Source organism: Fringilla coelebs (assembly GCF_963513975.1).
Source record: "Fringilla coelebs genome assembly, chromosome: 3".
Taxonomy (NCBI): Eukaryota; Metazoa; Chordata; class Aves; order Passeriformes; family Fringillidae; genus Fringilla; species Fringilla coelebs.
Genome location: NC_140030.1, coordinates 46,602,845 through 46,622,629, shown reverse-complemented (window position 1 = coordinate 46,622,629; position 19,785 = coordinate 46,602,845). Strand labels below are relative to the sequence as shown.

Sequence of the window (19,785 nt, the reverse complement as noted above, 5' to 3'; positions counted from 1 at the left end):
TGGGCTTGTTTCCTAGCTTGTTGTATGACTGGGAATGGAGGGACGTGATGGCAGTGGATTGTCTTTAAAAGTGTGCATAGAATCATAAAATAGTTTGGATTCAAAGAGACCTTGAAATGTCATCTAGTCCAGCCCTCCTGCTATGAACAGGGACAGCTTCAACTACATTAGATTTCTTAGAGCGCTGTAACTGGACATGGAATGTTTCCAGAGATGGGACTTCTCCCACCTCTTTTGTCAACCCGTTCCAGCATTTCATCGCCCTCATCATAAAACAAAATCTTCCTTATGTCTAGTCTAAATTCACCCTCTTTCAGTTTAAAACCATTACCTCTTGTCCTATTGCTAGAAGCCCTACTAGAAAATTGAAGAGCTTGGAGTGGATTTTCAGTGTTGCCCTAAAAGATTTTAAAGGGTAAGCAGACTTTTACAAGAAGGTTTCTGTTTGTTACCTTCCTCCATGGACTCCTTAAAATTTGTTCACTGACAGCAACAGGTGGAAGGTCAGTGACATTTGCAGATGTGAAAAGGCACAGCAGGGAGGTGATCAGCTAATTGTCCAGCAATCTTGAATATGTTTCTAGTATTTTAAATCTTCATCAAGCCAGCTGTCCTTAGTTCAGCATGTGTTTGGGTTGTTAATACTGCCTTTCTTATTCACCAGGCTAAATAAAGAAAAAACTCCAGAAAAACTAGTTGTAAATGTTAAAGTGCTCTGCATTTTTCTGAGCTATGAATGAGAAAGAAAAGTTCTTGCCGCTGTGTTTTCTGGGTGTATGATCCTGCTTACACACCAGGTCCTAATGGCTGAGTTCTACAGAACATTTCATCTTGTACTTGAGGAGAAGAACCTTATTGTAATTGCTTTAGTAGTTGGAGTTATCTACCAGCTCTTTCTCTTCTCCTCACAAAAGAAAAAACTAAACCCTTTAAGGTGAAGCTACAGATTTCTTATCTAATTAGATTTGAATATGAGCATAAGTGTAAGGACCTGCAGATGAGGATGGGAACTGATAATTCTGCGTTCAGTTAGTCACTCCTGTTTCCCCAAAATAATTTTCAATATTAGTCCAGTTAAAAAACAATGATGATGCATGTTTCAAACTCAGTGTATTGATAAAATTAATCTGTGGTATTTATGTTGTCACAGCTCATTAATGTTGAAAGGTGTTGAGCCACAAAGTACCTGTGAATTGGAGGTGGATGCAGTAGCTGCTGACATTTTGAATCAACTGGATATTGAAGGTGAAGTGTTAATAACTTTCCATGTAAAATGGTTTTAGAACAGAAACCATGTCATAGTTCACTCTTCTTTTAAGGCTCATCTTAGTTAAATCACAACCCATATTTCAGCGTTAGTGACTTGCTGATCTCCAAATTTATAAAGTTAAAAAAATTAATTAATTCTGAAAGAAAAGAGGTTATAAAAATAGTGTCTTATCAGAGCAATACAAAGAGGGGTTTTTTTTAATGCATAACAGAAGGTTTCAGACCTATAGGAAGAATACTAATGGAAATACCAACATCATGTATGTGTGTGTATGCATATGTATGTGCATACACCTATATATATACATATATACACTGCTTGGTGGGAAGACAAGAAAAAGCTAAAGATCTAGATTACAAATAGGAGATCAAGAAAGCAAATGAAGTTACGCCTTAACTTTTACATAATACCAAATCCTAGAGTAAGGCAGGAATGGCAATTAAAAAATAACAGGCTAGAATGACAAAGAGATGAAGAAAAGTGTCAGAATCCAATTTGGGGAAAGAATGCTTTGTCATTTTGGCAGATTTTCCTTCATGTATAATTGCATATTTCAGCCCAGATTGGCAGGAACCCTGGTTTGCAAGCTATATGGGAGGATGAAAAGCAGCGACGGAGGCAGAAATGTGAATCTTCTCAGATTAAGCCACCTGAGTCACAAGGTAAAAAAAACCCAAACAATTGAGCAGCTGTTAATCCAAACCTTTGAATGAGAAGCAAGCAAGAGGACATAATTTAAATTGGTGTATCATGTTTGAGGGATTTTTAGATGTACTGGTTTTTTTACTTCCAGGCTTACTGATGGTCCAGCATGTGTTTTCAAATTTTGAAAGCAAGATGATGTAACTTTGCCTAACAACATTATGATTCTAGACAGAATGAAAGATAATAGTGGGTAGTTAAGATTGTATGCTTTGTGGTGGAAAACATTTAAATACCAACAAAGCTAAATCTCTTTATCTTGAAGCTTTCCATTGTAGTTTATGTGCAAGGGCAGTCCCATTGAATTTCTGCAGAATTATAGCTAAAGTGATATTAGATTAAAATTCTAATAGGATAGACAAATCCCTGTCTTTATGTCCCTGTTTTTATGTAAAATTCATTACACGGGGAAGACTCTGCTCTGCATCATAATTGCATAGTGAGCAGGCTATTCTCCATAGAACCTAGGCCATATTTCTTTTGAAATATGAGTGATATTTGGCAAGTAAGACAGAGGATTAAAAGAAGGAAAGAGGCAGGTTCCTGGCTAAGGCAGACTACTTTCTGACTTTTTTTTCCTGTGTTTCTCTGTAATGTTATTGAGGCCACATAAGCCAGACTTCTCAAAAATGTTCACTGATTTTTCTTGGATGCTCACCTTGGGTTAATTGCATCCAGATTTGTAAATGCTGTTGATACAGTTACAAATGAGATCAGTTGGGAGTATGTGAAGTATTTTAAAGTTTTTTTAATACACTTGGAAAGTCAGCCCTCAGATTTGGCACTGAAAATTAGCAGGCACTTCAACTTCGAGCCTTTTTCTAATAAAATCAGTTATTTTAGCTGCTCTCTGTATTGAGAGATCAAAGTAAAAGTGAATAACAAATATTTTTCAAATTTTAAAGACCGTGGATTTGTGCCAGCAACAGAGAGTGAAAAATTTTTTCAGAAGAGACTTAAAGAAATTCTCAAGCAAAATGACTTCTCTGTGTAAGTGTTTAGCCATTTGTCATAAAATATAGTATTCTATGCAAACCTTAAATATGCATTTAAAACTTGCTTTTCAATTAACTAGAACGTTGTCAGGATCATTGGACTACAGTAATGGATCAGAGGAGTTCTCTGCTGAGCTAACACTGCATTCTGAGGTACTTTCTCCTGAAGCCTTTCCATGTACACCAGCTAATACAGTAGAAGTGCATGATGATAAACAGATGAGCAAAGGTGAGTTTTTTAATATCCTAATTGTTTAGGCATAAATCTATGTCATGGTTTGGCTGTTTGTGCTATTACCAAAAGTAAGCCAAGGAAGTTGTGATTGTTAATTATCAAAAACCAAACAGTAGTTTTGGTTTTTGTTATTGTTAGAGTAAACCTTTCTAAAATTGCTACAGCAAATAATGGAAATATATTTGGATAGTAAAATCCATTCTGAAGTGGCTTGCTTTCATAATGTATTGATGTCTCTGACTCGGAAGTTTTATGCTTTCTCTTCTCTTTTTTTCTTTTAAAGACTCCAATAGAATGCACACTGATAAAGAAGAGGAAGCACTCATTAATGAAGAAGCAATTTTAAACATTGTGGAGAATAGTCAGTGCTTTCAGCCATTGTCTCAAAGACTGAATCAGACTACTGTTTTTAGTGAGTATGACTGGAATGTCTTTTCTTCCAGACTATGTTATTGTTCCACAGTCTTTGTGTTCCCTTAGGCTACCCACCATGAAAGAAAGAAAGTAATTTATCTCAAGGAGTTTTTCAAACAGGTTGATACTTAACACACAGAGACAGATACCCTACCACCACCAAAATACACCCTATGTTTTCTAAGAAGTGTCACCAGGACTGTATTTGTAGAGGCTGCTGTGTTTGACTGGTTCAGTAAGCCCTGTCCTCTGGCCAGGTCAGCTCAATGCAGTCTCTTCTGGGTATTGCTCTTCCTTGTGCTCCTAGGGCTATAAGGCTAAAACTATCAGAATGAAGATGATTTTGACTGTCTGTCCATGATACTCTTGCAGTTACTGCCTGCGTATTTCATGTAGTTAAGGTAGAAAACATGCTTGTGATCTGTCTTCAGAAGCTCAGCTGTCTGGAGGTACTGGGCAATAGTAGGTTGATAATGAGAGGCAAGTTGTAGCAGAGCATTTCCCAAAATTTTTAGATACAAAGAATCGTTGAAGGCAAAGAAACAAGAAGCAAAATATTTAACAGGAGGAGAAAAACCATGACAGTAAAAATTGCGAGGGGGAGACAATCATAAAATAACCAAGAAAGGAACTTGTATGAAAAACTACGAGGTAGAAATAGCTTAAATACTCTAAAGGAGATGAAAAGCACATAGTTCATGATATATCTCTATGTATGTTCTTTGGTAAATATAAGGTGTAATGTTAATGTGAACCACATAGTGTGGGGCAGGGAGGAGTGTTTAAAACCTGTAGTAGCCTCCATTTCTTTTGATAACCTATAGGGTATGAATATGTGCTTGGGCAACAGTAGATGTCTGTGGGTAATACAATATACAACCTTGAAATCTGTTCTTGCTAAGAAAGGAGGAGTAGATGAAGTTATATTTAGAGTATAGTTTAATGTTGCAGAGAATAGGCAAAATTTTGATTATAGAAGTTTTATAGACAAGGATTTGGATTTATTGAAAGAACTATAAGAAATTCTGTGGGAGCTGGCAAACATGAGCAGACCTGAGAGGATAAAAAGTGGCTAAAATAATATGTAGGGGGTAGTAAATGTAATATGTACATTTGAATTGTTCAACCATATTGAAGTGTTGAAATGGTCTTTTTTTTCCATTGACTAGGTAATCAAATTGAGATTATATTACTTTTTTTTTCCTCTTTCTTTCTCTTCTCCCTTCTTGTCATGCTGATTCCTGATGTCTTGTGTGACTATGAGTAACATGCTGCATATTTATCTCTTATGCTCCCTCATAGCCTGCACCAGTGTTCACTTTTCCTCTAGTAGAGTCGTAGTGCCACAGGGACTGTGAACCACATGACTTCTGCTGTTCAGTGTGAATTACAGCCCAAGGTTCATATTAACATGAAGTAGAGGTTGGAGTTTAATGATGAGCCTCACAAAGGGCAAAGGAGCCAAGAACAGAAAGTTTAATTGAAAGTGGGTTAATTCAAAAACTCTGGAAAAGGGGATGGTTTCTTTTGTAAAGGGTTGCATGGTATCTTGTGAAGCCTGTGCAAAATATGGAAAATGCCTTTCTCACCAATGTTGAGATCTATTTGATATAATTCTCAATAGCATTGTAATCATCTGATGCTTCCCAAGGAAAGAAATTAGAGATTATAGTTCTTAAACTAGAGAAGGAGAGAGAAGTAACAAAGATGCCTCGTAGACTTGAGGTCATAAATTGGTTGTGAGGTCAGATGATAGGTAAGTAGCAAGAGAGTGAGAAAAAATTGTGACTTGGAAGGATTTTTAAGAAAAAACAAAAGAGAAGGGAAGTGCATAAATTACTGTAAGCTTGGGTCAAATAAAAGAAATCAAAAATTAAGAGAGGAGTTATGTCAGGTAAACTTTCAGTGTTTTGAGAAACCTTGGAATAGAGCAGCTTAAAGTACATGAAAAGGGAGCCAAAGCTGAGCATTATATTTAAGAACAGAAGGAGGAATAGTTGGTCAAAATCATCATCCCTTTTCACAGGATGCAGTGACTGAAAGTTCTCAAGTGATACAGAAAAAAGTGCTTAAAGCTAATGCAGCCATTGAGCAAGAGAAGGCAGTGATGCTTCAGAAGCTGGCACTCTGGCACTCAAGCTGAAATTAAAGGGGAGAGTGAAGCTTTACTGAATATGAGGAGATAATAGGAGAGTGGAGAGAGAGAAGTGAGTCCACTGCATCTGGTACAATCAGAAGAGTAGGGCAGAAAGAAAGTTGTCAAAGTTTTGGATACAGAGATAGAAAAGATAAATAATAAAATTTGAAAAAATAAGATATGAAAAGAGCTTTGTTTCTGTAGCATTCCTTGCCTTAGACAGTAAAAAACTAGTAGATTTTTAAATGGTGAGGGGCTTTTTTGTTTGGTTTGTTTGGTTTTGTTTTTTACTGATAGACTGTAACTAGTCATTTACAAGTAGAACAAAATATAGATTCTACTTGTATGGGCTTTTTCTGCAGTGGGCAGTAGTGCTGATGAGGCCATGATTGATCTGTTGGCTGGACTGGAGAATGATGGATATCAGATGGGACATCAAAAAACACTCTCTCACCATCGTTCTCTTGGAAGCTGGCGAAATTCTCAGAACAGTGATGATGAAGAAAATGAGCCACAGTGTGAGAAAGAAGAAATGGAACTTAGCTTGCTAATGTCCCAGAGGTGGGACAGTAGCGTGGAAGAGCCTGGGCAAAAAAGAAGGTATATATTTTCTTTTCTTAATATGTTTTTTTTCTGTCATGTCTTTCCTTCCTCCCACCTTGTTTTCAAGTATGCTATGAGCCCAATGAGATGGAGAGGTCTCTGTTAACAACATGGAAAAATCTGTGCAGATCTTGGGATGGAATGCACGTTGTTTAGATGGTGATGTGACTCATCAGTGTTATCTGGAAATAAAGATTAAGTCTTTAAGTTTGGCCAAACGTAAGCTTCTAGTTTGCTCTCTGAGGAAGAATTAAGTAGGCTTTTTGTTCTACAAGTCTGAATACAAGAAAACCTTTAGTGGTAATTTGCTTGTAAGGTCACACCTTGGATATGATACAAATGTTAAGGTGTATCTTGTACACATCTTTTACTGAGGTCAGTATTTAAGAAGTATTCATATGAAGACTAACCAAGCAACCTGAGGAAGAAACATCCATTTGTTTCCATGTTCAAAGCTTAAAACGTGAATGTTGCTCACTCTGCTTGATTGCTAAAGGTCAGCAACTTCAATATATTTAAGGCCAAGTTTCTTGGAACACCTTCTCAGGTTGTAATGACGTTTTGTACAGTCTGCACTGACAGGCATTGAAAGCAGCTATATCCAGTTTCTCTTGACCCCTGCTTTCAGCACAGCTTCTGATATTTATAATTCTGTTTGAAGTGTGAGGAACTCCACAGACATAACATTTTCATATTTGGGGTTTTTTCCTACATCAGAACTTGTAATCATACTATGTTTCAGAGAACCAGAGAGGTATAGAAATGCTTCTTTTATTTCCATAAGGCACATTAAAGTTGTAACAGAACCAGAAGTTAGTTAGTTCATTAGTCTCCTAGTTCTAGAGATAATTGATCTCTAAAGATAGTTTTCCTATCTGACCTTTGATTTTCTAGGTTTTTTTCCCTCCAGTAGTCTGAAAAGTTGAAATTTCCATCCAAAGCACTTAACATCGAACTTCAGTTTAGTGGTAGTTACTGTGAAAACCTGTGTCTTGCAGAATTCATTAGCTCAGGCACAGCTCTGTATGGGCTTGACTGTACAACTTCAGGAGTCAGGTAGGATTCTGAAGCAATTAACTGCTTTCATGCAGAAAAGAATCCTGTTTAAAAACTCAAGGGACTTGATGAGCTGTCTCACTGATATCTTACTCATATATGCCTACACCTTAATCCCAGACAGAAAACACTAGGGAAAATGTGCATACCGTGTGCTTCCACAGGGAGTGAGCTTGTGTTCAGAGGGAATTACGAGTCCTGTTTCACTGAGATCTCTACAGAATTGGGACTGATTTCAGACACAAGCCGTGGGTATCTTGCCCCCTGCATAATTCTGCTCATGCATGAAGAACCATTTTGAGTCTGATGATTGATCTGACTTTATCTGCTCAGGCTCATTGCATCTGTGTGGCTTCCTACTGCATCCTTGAATATCCATACTAAGGCTTTTCTTTTAGTGAGTGTTTGCCAGTCTTATATTATCGCAGAAAATGTATTGTGCTAATGAGGGGTAACCACACCCTATTGAATTAATTAAATGGCTTGGGTTTGATTTGTATTGAATTGGAGAAAAAAGCCCATCTGGAGAAATAATCCCACCAAGACCTGGACTAGTTCATGTGTGGTGATGCCATGTGTGTTACATAAATTTTCCTGGAATCCAAACTGATAGGCTTGAATGAGGAGAAATCCAAGTTACCTGCAGCGGATCATCTCCAAGCTGATTCAGTTTACTAAAATTGACAAAAATTTACCTGGGATTACAGCATAATTCAGGTTGGAAGAAGCATCCCCAGTTTGATATTAATTTTCATATCAAGCTGATTGATTGCTTTGTGCTGTGCTTTTCCATGTTTTGGGGACATAGAAGAGGGACAACTAAGCTCACTTTACCTAGCTGTGCTTGTTACTTGATTCTCCAAGTCATGCTTCCAGACATGAGTGGAAATGATGTGCTTACATTTGAGCCTGTTGTTTCTGATCTAACAAATCTGTCCTGATCTAAATCAGCTCCGTGCTGACATTCAGATGTCTGGGGTGGTACCATACATATAATTCATGCTGGTCTAACTCCAGTCATCAAAACATTCTACAAAAGTAAACTGTATTTTGCTTATTGTGGATTTTCCTTCCTGTAAATTCAAAATATTTGTATTTATAGCTTTTAAGGTATTACACAAACTTAAACAAACAGCAAACAAATTAAAAAGCCCCAAACTTCAGTTCTGTAATATGTATCTGTTTTTCTTTTGTGTAGTCACAAAATAGCTTATTTCTGGTAAGAATTTTGTCTATCTCACACTTTATTTTAAAAAAGAAATCAAATTCCTAAGTGGTTGTAGAGTTATACTGGAGGATTTGTTCTTTCTGGTTTTATATCATATTCTATTATATTCTTCTTTCCTCAATGCCCATAAAAAGCAAACACAAAAAAATCCAGAGAAGCTTTTCTTTGTAGATTTGCTCCTTTTTTTCCCAGTGAATTTATGACTGTAAACATGGCAGTGAAGAACAGTTAACTTAGTAAAAGCAGCTTAAGTATTAACAACAGCTGCTTCAGAATATTTAGTGAGAGGTGGAATGAAGCATAGTTTTGTTGGTCATGATTTAGTTAAGCCTGCCAAGAGAGAGAATTGTTATAATACAGTAAAGACTTCTTAACAAAAAAAAAACACCACAAAAAAGTAGACATCTGTTCACTAACAGCTGAACTGAAGTAATTTTGCATAGTTGGTTTAGTCTTCAAATTTCAAGCACTTTGAAGCAATGAAATTAAATTGCAGTAAAATTGATCTAAAATTAAACATCAAAATGCTTTCTCTGCATCTTCTTAAGTTAGTGAATCCTGCTGCTTAAAACAGTTGGCTACCACTGTTGCCTCTTAAAAATAGTAACATGGAATAATATTTTGACTTTCTCAGTGAGAAATGTGACAAAATTTTTGTTCGTTTCCTTTTGCTCCCCCAAATTACACAACCATATAGCACCACAACCCATTGAGTTTCATGTTCCCTGTGGCTCGTGGTGTTTACTAATAGAAGTATTATGCATCAATTAGTTCCTTCACTTTTCCTCCAGGTCAGCTGGCAAAAATATGCATCGAAGTTCAACAGAAGAGGATTCGTCTTCGGAGGAAGAAATGGAGTGGAGTGGTAACAATATCCTAACTAATCTCTCAATACCTCAGTTAGATGGAACTGCAGATGAAAATGGTGGTAAGTAAATAGAAAATCAGCTTTGGAAGTTGAGTCATAGTTCATTTTCACATCAAATTGCTAGTTCTCAAAAGTACTGACCATTTTCAGTGTGTGTTTCAATTGGAAGGACGAGTTCTCAACAGATTGCAGAAGCAGGTCCTTAACAACTTCCTTGAAACACAATTGTATTTTAATCTCAGTGCTCTTTATGAATTACCAGAATCTGTTTTTCGAATTCTATCGATGATCCAAAAAAGGACAGTTTAATTAGTTCTTTGGAAAAAAACAAATATGATATTAGAAGTAATGATTCTGTGGGATCATTTATCCTCCTAGGATTATTGTAAATAATGAATGTATTGCTGTATAGATTTAGATGAGCTTTACAAGTATTTGCAACACATGCTAAACCATAGTGAGCTTTTGTTTGTGCCTGTGTTTCATTCTGCAGATTGCATATTCACATTTGGGATTGCATGAGTTAAAACTATGAGTGGCAAAGCCACTGCAGAAGGAACTGCCTTTCAAAATCTGTAAAAAAAAAAATTTAATCTGTAGAGATCTTTTGCCACCTTTATAACATGCTGTCTTTGATCAAATAACATTAGTCAACAGAATGCACACTTTGAAGTTAGGGAAATAAATAATATTATTTGTTTCATTAGAAAATCTGCAAGTCACATATATATATATTATATATATTATGATGTTCAGTTGAGAAAGTGAACTATATGATCTTACTAGATAGATTGTAGATGACCACAGCTATTCTTTTGTGTTCAGTGTTTAAAACATAGTTTGCTTTTTCCTTAGTTTTTATAGGTATAATAGTAGGATTAATGCATGATTTCATGTGCTGCCAATATGGTATGCTTTTTTCAGAGATGCAATTGTAATTTCCTTATTTGCCATACTTTCTAACTTGTTGTAATAAGAGATGCTGCTGGATAAAGACTCTGTTTCTTAAGTAATTGTTTAAATTTAAGCATATTTTTAGTATGTGAAATATCATGTTAGCTTAGAAAGCGTACTACTGTCAACTTTTACACTGATTTCTTATAATATCAGATACAGTAAATTCAAAACAGATCTCAGTCCAGGTTGTCTAAATTAGGAAATGCCTATCCACACATGAATCTGCATCCATATAATCTGACTGACTGACAAGTATTTTTTCAGTTTTTATATCTGAATAGCCAGCTATTTTTCAGGTGTCTGTTGACACCACCAGACTCCCATTTTCTGAGTTTTCAGTTAATCATCCTCATTCTTTCTGTGGACTCCTACCTTCAAAGAACAATAGGCAGTGTCTCCCAGCTGTGTTTCACAGCTCAGGGACTCTTTGTATGCATTAGAAAATGTTACTAGAAACAGACTGGGACTTCCTTTAATTTTTCTCAGCCAGCAGCAAATAAATTGCTAAGCTGAAGGCAGCATGAGTCTGAGATGATCCCCAAATTGGTTGAGACTTAAAGGCCCAAAGGATCCCCAGTCCAGTACATCAGTGTGCATGCAGCACATGCTTCCAGGTCATGTAGCATGTTTCAAAACTCCTATCCCCCTTCAACATTTCAGCTAAAGAGGTGAATACATGAACAGATTTCTGTGTGCCAGGTGCTCTGTGGTATCTGCATCGTTGCAGTGGTACAACCTCTGTCAAACTACTTGTTCAGCAAGGTTATGAGCAAGCACACACTTGTTAATTTGTTACCACATTTCTGTCCATACTTATCCCACAATAAATGTGGTGAAAGTATCACCACAAAAGAGATGAAAATCGTCACACATACCATGTGATGAGTTTGCACAGGACACATTACCACAGCACCTGCTGGTCTCTGTGCAGGAACATTAATACATGGATATGAGTCCAGGATCTAACTTACTGGTGCAAACTTCTTGCATGAACACCTGAATGGGTGCTGTATTGCTCTGCTATAGAGAAGTGCAGGAAAGTACCTGTTTTTAGTGCACAGCACAGTTCATACAAAGCCCTTGCCATGTTGTGAGATGTACTACTTTAGCTTTCTTTGCAATGACTTTACTGCATGGGGAAGGTCATCTAAATTAGAATTTTGTTTTTCAGAGCCAATGAGTATACATACTTCTCAGGGACAAAGCAGGGTACAAACTTTTCTAGAAATCAGTCTGTTTTTATATAGTCATCTGAAAGTGATTGTGAAGCCTCTTTTTCTGAAAGTCAGCATGAAATCTTTGACAATTGTATGCAAGTCTCCATTGAGGAATAACTGACAAAATGCCCGAGACAAATGTACTGACAATGTGATTTTGATAAAGCAACTCATGTAGTCAGGGTCTCTAGTTGTCATGATGATAAATGTAATGTGATTTGCAAGAGTTTTGTTTCTTATTTGGATGGGAAGGCTTTCAGGAAAATACTATTAAATTTTTTAATGCCTTAGGTTATTTTTTTGGAAGACTAGAATAAAATTGCTTTTCTTCCATTTCAGACAATCCTTTGAATAATGAAAGTTCTCGAACTCACTCCTCTGTCATTGCAACAAGCAAAATGTCTGTAAAGACCTCAATCTTTCACAAAGATGCTGCTACACTAGAACCCCCATCTTCTGCTAAAATTACTTTTCAGTGTAAACACACAAGTGCCCTTTCTAACCATGTTTTGAATAATGAAGATTTTGTAGAAGACCTCTCACAACCAAACACAGAAACAAGACCTGAACTTTCAGTCCATTCTCTTACAAAAGAAAGCACTTACTCAGCCAAGTACCCAACTCCATTCAGCAATAGTACCCATGCAGAAAACTCTCACAAAGAGAGCAACAAGAAAGATACTCTCCCAGTTCCTTCATGTGGAAATAATATTTTTGACTATGAAGATGATATTTCATCAGTGAACAGACCGATACCTAGTAGGAAGTACATTAGCATTAGAAAGGCTGAAAAGGATGTCTCTTTTATGCATGTGGGCCGCCATATTGGTGACAACATGTTGAATAAAAATTTATATAACTTTTCTGATATGAGCCACTCCAAAGGTAAAATGTCCTCTGAAGTAAATGAAAAATCCAGCAGTGCAACTATAAATAGTTTTTTTCCAGCAACAGCTACAGAAAATTGTGAATTGGTATCTTGTTCAGGAGGCAGTCGAACTGTGGTACATTCACTTGAAAATAACGCTGATGAAGGTGGCCTTAATAAGCTTAAAATTAGGTATGAAGAATTTCAGGAGCACAAGGCAGAAAAGCCAAGCCTCAGTCAACAAGCAGCACATTATATGTTCTTTCCTAGTGTTGTTCTTTCTAATTGTCTCAGTCGACCACAGAAGTTAGCTCCCGTGACATATAAATTACAGCAGGGCAACAAACAGTCCAGGCTGAAACTGAATAAAAAGAAGCATAGTTTTATCAATCGACAGGAGCCTGCAAGTGTAAATGATGTTGCATCAGTGAAGGAAGGCTGCTATACACATGGTAGTGCTTGCAGCAACATTCCTGATAAGGATAGTGCTTTACCTAGTGACTTAGTTCAAGTTCCTCTTGAGGCTTTTGAAAACAAAATGCCTACAAGTACTGCTAATTACACTGACTGCCAGTTTGCAGATGGATCTCTTGAAACTGAGCAGTCGTTTGGACTGTGTGGGAATAAGTACACGCTCCGAACGAAACGGAAGGTGAACTATGAGACTGAAGACAGTGAATCGAGCTTCGTCACACACAACTCAAAAATTAATCTACCTCAACCGCTAGAAAGTGTTGAAAGTTTGGATGGGTCTCAGAAGTCTCGAAAGCGTAGAAAACTTTCTAAAAAATTGCCACCTGTTATTATTAAATATATTATCATCAACAGATTTAGAGGGAGAAAAAATATGCTTGTTAAATTGGGGAAAGTAGATTCTAGTGAGGAAAGAGTAGTACTCACAGAGGAAAAGATGAATTTATATAAAAAGCTTGCACCTTTAAAGGACTTTTGGCCAAAAGTTCCTGACTCTCCTGCAACCAAATATCCTATTTATCCACTAACACCAAAGAAAAGTCACAAAAGGAAAGCAAAACATAAGTCAACCAAGAAAAAAGCTGGAAAACCACAAAAAACAGGTAGTACAAATATTAAAAGAACTTTATCTTTCAGAAAAAGGACTCATACAATTCTTTCTCCTCCTTCGCCTTCCTACAGTGCTGAAGCTGAAGACTGTGACTATAACTACAGTGATGTTATGTCTAAGTTAGGTTTTCTTTCTGAGAGAAGCACAAGCCCAGTAAACACATCTCCACCTCGCTGCTGGTCTCCCACTGATCCAAAAGCAGAAGAAATTTTGACCAACCTGGACAGAGAAGCTTTATTTAGTAGGGGGCCCAATATATACAACAGCAAGACTGTAAATACTGGTGTAGGAAAAACTAGTAGAGCAAAAACTCAGGTTAAGAAATGTAAAAAGAAATTTGCTAGCCCCACTGTATCTACCAAGAAAAAGAAAAAGGTTAATCAGGTTGATAAAACACCAGATGATGGAAAGAAGAAACCTAGAACAAAACAAAAAACGGCTGAAAAAGCATCCTCAAGAAAACGCGTTGTATTTAAAGATGAAAAAGAAAGTAGTCGCTCTACTGCAGAAGTCAAGTTTGTGCTGAAGCATCAAGATCCTCATGAGATTTCTTACAACTCTGTCTGCTCTCAGCCACTTCACAACCTCAAAGACAGTCCTCTTCCTGGCTATTCAGCTGGATATTTGCCATCAGCACAGCTCCCTTCAGCTGATGCACAGGGTAATTCATCGGGCTGTTTTCACTCAGTGATGGAAATTGATAAGCCTGTAGATGCACAGTGTTTGCCTGCTCCACGGGAAGACCCTCATTCATCTTTTGCATCTACTCCTATGGCACCTGGAAGGGAAGTACCAAAAATGAGCTCTCAAAGGTCCAGGACTCAGAGTGCTATATTTAGAATGAAGGATTCTGCTGTCATTCAAAATATATTTGATCCATCTAATCACTCAACTCACATAACTCAGAATGCTCATATCTCAAAAGATAAGACTTCTCCAAAAGCAGAAGAGGTAAAAAATTTGCAAATCAGGTATTTGCCACCAGCTGCGAAATTAAATGAAACTCGTGACTCTCTGGACACAGCAAAGATGGATCAAGTACATACCACTAACTATTTGCATTGTAAAGACAATAATCAACAGCAGATTTTTTGTTTGCCAGAGGTGTCCAAGCATTCTGATCCTTGTTCTTCTATTCTTAAGCCATCTGAGGAAAACCCTGGGCCACTTCAGCTGCCTAAAAACTGTTTTGTAACATCTTTGAAGAGTCCAGTGAAACAGTTAAATTGCGATCAAAACCAGAGAGGATTTATTTTGGATATGTCACATTTTAAACCAGAAACCACAAAACAAAGGCCTCTGTCAGAAACAACCGTGCAACCAAAACCCATCTCCCAGTATAAAAACAGGAATATAGTGGCCCCATCAGCATTTGGTGAAGGACAGTCTGGTCTGGCTGTTTTGAAAGAGTTGCTCCAGAAGAGACAGCAGAAAGCTCAGAATGCCAGTATTGCGCAGGAGCCATTGCCAGACAAAACACAGCTGAGCAAGGGCATACCGTGCCCTCTTGAACAGAGTAAAGCCATCAAAAGGTCACGGCCAGTCGCATCATCAAGAAAATCTCGTTCTCCTAGGAGCACAAAACCTAAAGAAAAAACAGCAAAACTTGCAAAAAAGGAGTCTTCAAGCCAGCCAATTACTAATCGCATTGATCATTCTGTATCTAATGACAGCCCCATTTTTTTTTCAGACCCTGGTTTTGAAAGCTGTTACTCACTTGAAGACAGCTTATCTCCAGACCACAATTACAACTTTGATATTAATACTATAGGGCAAAGTGGATTTTGCAGTTTTTATTCTGCAAGCCAGTTTGTCCCAGCAGATCAAAATTTGCCCCAGAAATTCTTGAGTGATGCAGTTCAGGATCTTGGTTCTGGACAAACAACAGAAGGTGACTTTCTATGTCATAATGACCAAAAATCTGAGGAAGAAAAGCAACATTCTTCAAGCACAAATAAATGGATACGGTCTGCTTCCCTGAGCCCTGAGCTTTTTGAGAAGACCTCACTAGATAATAGTGAGAACCACTGCCATAGTCAGTGGAGGAAAACCATTCATTCTTCAACTTCTAGATCTAGTTTTATTGATACCTCTTGTACCCAAGAGACTGAAGTCTGTTTAAATGAAAAGTTCAAATTGAATAGAAATACAGTAAATAAAGAGAGATTTCTTCATCTTTCTCAGCCAACCTGCTCAGACTGGATTCAAAGCCACATTAGAAAAGAAACCACTTTTGAACCCTGTCAACCACTTGATTCAGTTAATACCTCTTTTACATCCTTATTGTCATCACCTGATGGTGAGCTTCTAGATGCAGCTTCTGAGGATTTAGAATTACATGTTTCAAGAAACAATGAAGCATTAACTCCAACTCCAGATAGTTCGCCAAGATCAACAAGTTCTCCCTCACAATCCAAGAATGGAAGCTTTACGCCTCGTACTGCTCACATTCTTAAGCCTCTCATGTCCCCGCCCAGTCGTGAAGAAATCATGGCAACTTTGCTGGATCATGATCTTGCAGAAACAGTTTATCAGGAACCGTTCTGCAGCAATCCTTCAGATGCTCCAGAAAAGCCAAGGTACTGTGTTAAATGCATTTCTGTCTACCTGTGATTGTGATTATATTAAATTTAATTTATTCCTGTAAACAATTTTATGCTGTTATGTGGCATGGATACATGAAAGATCCCATCTGATATACATCCATTTGAAGTTGAAAATTAGTATGCTTCCAGTCCAAATACCCATTTTCTTTCATGATACTTTGGATTTTTTATTGCGTATTGTTGTAGTAAGTGGGAATGTGCCTTCATGGTTTGTAAAATAAAAACACTGCCTGTGGGAATTGCATAGTGAGAAAACTAGTTAGTAATATTCTGCTTTTCTATCATCTGGAGGACTGCCTGCAGTGCAGTTTGGAGTAAAAAGTAATTCAAACTATTTTTCTTCACAGGGAGATTGGAGGGCGGCTTCTCACAGTGGAAACCAGACTTCCAAATGACCTCCTTGAGTTTGAGGGGGACTTCTCATTAGAAGGTCTACGACTCTGGAAGACTGCATTTTCAGCAATGACAGAAAGTCCTAGACCAGGATCTCCTCCTCATTATGGTCACTCTACTGTTAATAAAAGAGAAAGTAATAGCCATAAAACTAGTGAAGACAAAAAAATAGTCATAATGCCATGCAAATGTGCTCCAAGCCAACAGCAAGTTCAGATATGGCTTCATGCCAAAGAAGAGTATGAACATTTCAAGAAATTGCCTAAGAGTCATCCTGCTGAGCAGGCAAAGGCAGATGAGAATTTCAGCTCTGCAGTATTGTCTGAAGAGAAATCTATAGAAGTAATAAAAGTAGCTAAAGATTTGAATTTGTCTAGCCTGGAAGATGAAAGACCTATTGTGCCTATGAAGAATTCTCCTGCCTCCGTGGCAGAAAATACAAAAACACAAACCAAGGAAACCTGTGATAAGTCTATAAGCACCATAGGAACTCCTGTAAATACTAAAAATGACATAGACTCTAATAAAACTTCATGTGCAAGCAAGACACACACTACTTCAGCTCTAGAACATGATAAGGAGAAGGAGGAGGAAGAGGAAGATTATTATGTCAGTTACAGTTCTCCAGATTCTCCAGTGCTTCCTCCTTGGCAACAGGTGGCATCTCCAGATCCTAAACAGTCCAGTTTAGAAGACACAGAGTGGAAAAATCAGGATATTATTTTGTCTTCTGGGGAAGGAAATGATGTTGAAAGTGCACAAAGTTCTCCATGCACCCAGGAGAACATTCGGACATCCTTTGACACATCCCCATTTCCAGTTAATGAAGATCCTGAAAATTCTGAATCAGTTTGTCTCCATAGTACACCCATTGTGCACAGAAAAAACCAAGATGGAATACCTGAAGTTCTTGGTTTTACTCCTTTGTCTGCAGGTAAATCCATTAAGTGATCCTAATAATACATTCCCATGCACACAAATCTAAGTATATTTCTTTTGACATAATAAGAAAAAAAATATTTCTCTGGGAAAATATATTTTAAATTAGTTTTTTAAAGGAAAAGTTCTGTGCATTATTGTCAAAGTAACTATTGAATTATTGGAAAAGTCTGTGAGTAGAACATCCATTTGCTTCCTAACAGTCTCTAGCATCTGAACTCGGAAGAGCTGGTTAAAAGCTTAATTTAGAAGTTTTGCTTATTTGGGGGATTTTTTAAATCTTGTTGACTATATTGCTTGTATTAAAAAAAAAAAAAAATCTCAATGTAGAGTGTGATTATCATTGCAATAATCAAGATGATAATGATGTGAGGCTTTGTAATTTACTTATGTTCCTATATGTCCATAAATACCAAATTGTAGTAGTTGTGCTTTGGATTTGACAAAGGATAAAGCTGTATTTGCTTATGTATGTAATATTTGTTTGTAATGTTAATGAAATGCCTCGTTTGTTCCTTGCATGTTGTTTAATGCCTGGACAATACTTTTGAGGCTAAGTAGTCTTTCACTCATGTTTGCAGAACCAAAAGCTCAGAAACTGAGCCACAAGAGGGGAAGTAATACTGATGGTCTTCGAAGAGTACTTCTAACCACACAAATGAAGGTAAATTACCATTTTCTGCACAGATGTATTTTATTTTGTGGCATATACGCATTTCCATTCATTCTTCTTTGTTGTTTTTGTCTTTTGCTGTTAAATCTTGAAAATACATTTAAATGGTATGGTACAAATGTTGTAGAATCAGAGCACACTCAAAGTTAGGAAGAAATTTATGAGTTTAATTTGGAGGAAGTGGTTGTAAGTTGGAGATTGAGAGTGCTGCTCTAGGGTAGTGAGAAAGTAATGAAACACTGAAGAGACACCATATAAAGATGTTTTGCTCTTTGAGTTACAACATCCTTTTTAAGTTGTAGTGCGATTTTCCTTTTCTATATTTATACCCAGAGCTGTGTGTATTTATGTGTCTCTATGTGTATTAGTTTTCAGACAATGTTCTAAGCATTTTCTGAAAACAAGGAGGGCAGTTTGTGGTGTGCCAACAGAGGACAAAAAGATTGGACTTATTTTACTTAAACAGTGTTTTTGTTCTCCATGTTGGAACAGAATGTAGGGCTAGTTACATTACTGGAGTGACCCAGTAGTTTTTTCTTCTCAATATATTCACCTGTTTCAAGGAGGCACTTAATATACCTTTATTTCAGTGCCTTAAAAAGTGATGACTGAAACAGGGGTTTTTGACAAATCGTTGCTCAAGAGAGAATAGAGAATTGCTGGTTTCTATGTCCTCAGGCTTCTAAGAAAGCCAGTATGTGTGACTGGGCTTTGGTTGTTTGTTTTTTGGTTTTTTTTGTAGGTTCTGGGAATTTTTGGTTGTTTGGGCGCTTTTTTAAGTATTTCAAACTGCCTCTTACTTTGCTATGACTTAAAATTATTCCAAAAAGGCAGAAAGATACAAGGTTGTTTGCATGTAGAAAAGTGAAATGAGATAATAAAAGGTTGGGGACTTTTTAGTAATTTGCAGAGTAGCATTTGCACTTTCATTGATAAATTTGTATTTAATATTGCCTGTTATTTAATGTTACATATGAGTTCAGCAACCTGTGTTTTCTCACTATCCTGTGCTTTTTTCTTCCCCTGCCTGATAAGAATCAATTTGCTGCCCTTGGTGCTCCAAAGAAAGAGACTTCCCAGATTGAAGGACCATCTTTAAATAATACTTATGGTTTTAAAGTCAGTGTGGAAAACCTGCAAGAAGCAAAATCTTTACATGAGGTAACTTTACTTTTACATGTCACTTCATAAAATTGTAATTTATCAAGCCGATTTTATACCGAAAATAAAATTTCTCTTGGGTCCCTGAGTGACTTAAAAATTAATCAGTGCCTGATGTCTGCAGCTTATGAGTAGCTTATTACCAGTTTCAGCTTGATGTCCAGTGCTTCTAACAGTATTGAACTAGACTTCACAGTATTTTGGTTGAGAAGATGGTAAACCTCCCTTTAAAAATAAAAATAAGGGAAAAATCAGAAGGAAGAAATAGTAAGTTTTGCATAAAAACATTACTTGAAAAACTAGTTGACCTTAATTTTCATGGATTGTTTCCTTAAGAAATAAGGCATCTGGCAACAGTTAGTAAGGCCCTCCTGGTATT

At 37.0% G+C, this 19,785-nt stretch overlaps 1 protein-coding gene across 1 annotated transcript in view; it reads left to right on the top strand.

Annotated features, from left to right (window-relative positions):
- Window positions 1–19,785, top strand: part of REV3L (REV3 like, DNA directed polymerase zeta catalytic subunit) — a 112,230-nt gene that overhangs the window by 55,008 nt on the left and 37,437 nt on the right. The window contains exons 6-16 of the mRNA XM_084203151.1: window positions 1,151–1,245; window positions 1,828–1,932; window positions 2,878–2,962; window positions 3,048–3,196; window positions 3,486–3,614; window positions 6,116–6,353; window positions 9,432–9,568; window positions 12,022–16,213; window positions 16,588–17,567; window positions 18,154–18,236; window positions 19,281–19,406. Of these exons, the coding sequence (XP_084059277.1) occupies window positions 1,151–1,245; window positions 1,828–1,932; window positions 2,878–2,962; window positions 3,048–3,196; window positions 3,486–3,614; window positions 6,116–6,353; window positions 9,432–9,568; window positions 12,022–16,213; window positions 16,588–17,567; window positions 18,154–18,236; window positions 19,281–19,406 (6,319 nt within the window). The remainder of the gene's footprint in view (window positions 1–1,150; window positions 1,246–1,827; window positions 1,933–2,877; window positions 2,963–3,047; window positions 3,197–3,485; window positions 3,615–6,115; window positions 6,354–9,431; window positions 9,569–12,021; window positions 16,214–16,587; window positions 17,568–18,153; window positions 18,237–19,280; window positions 19,407–19,785) is intronic.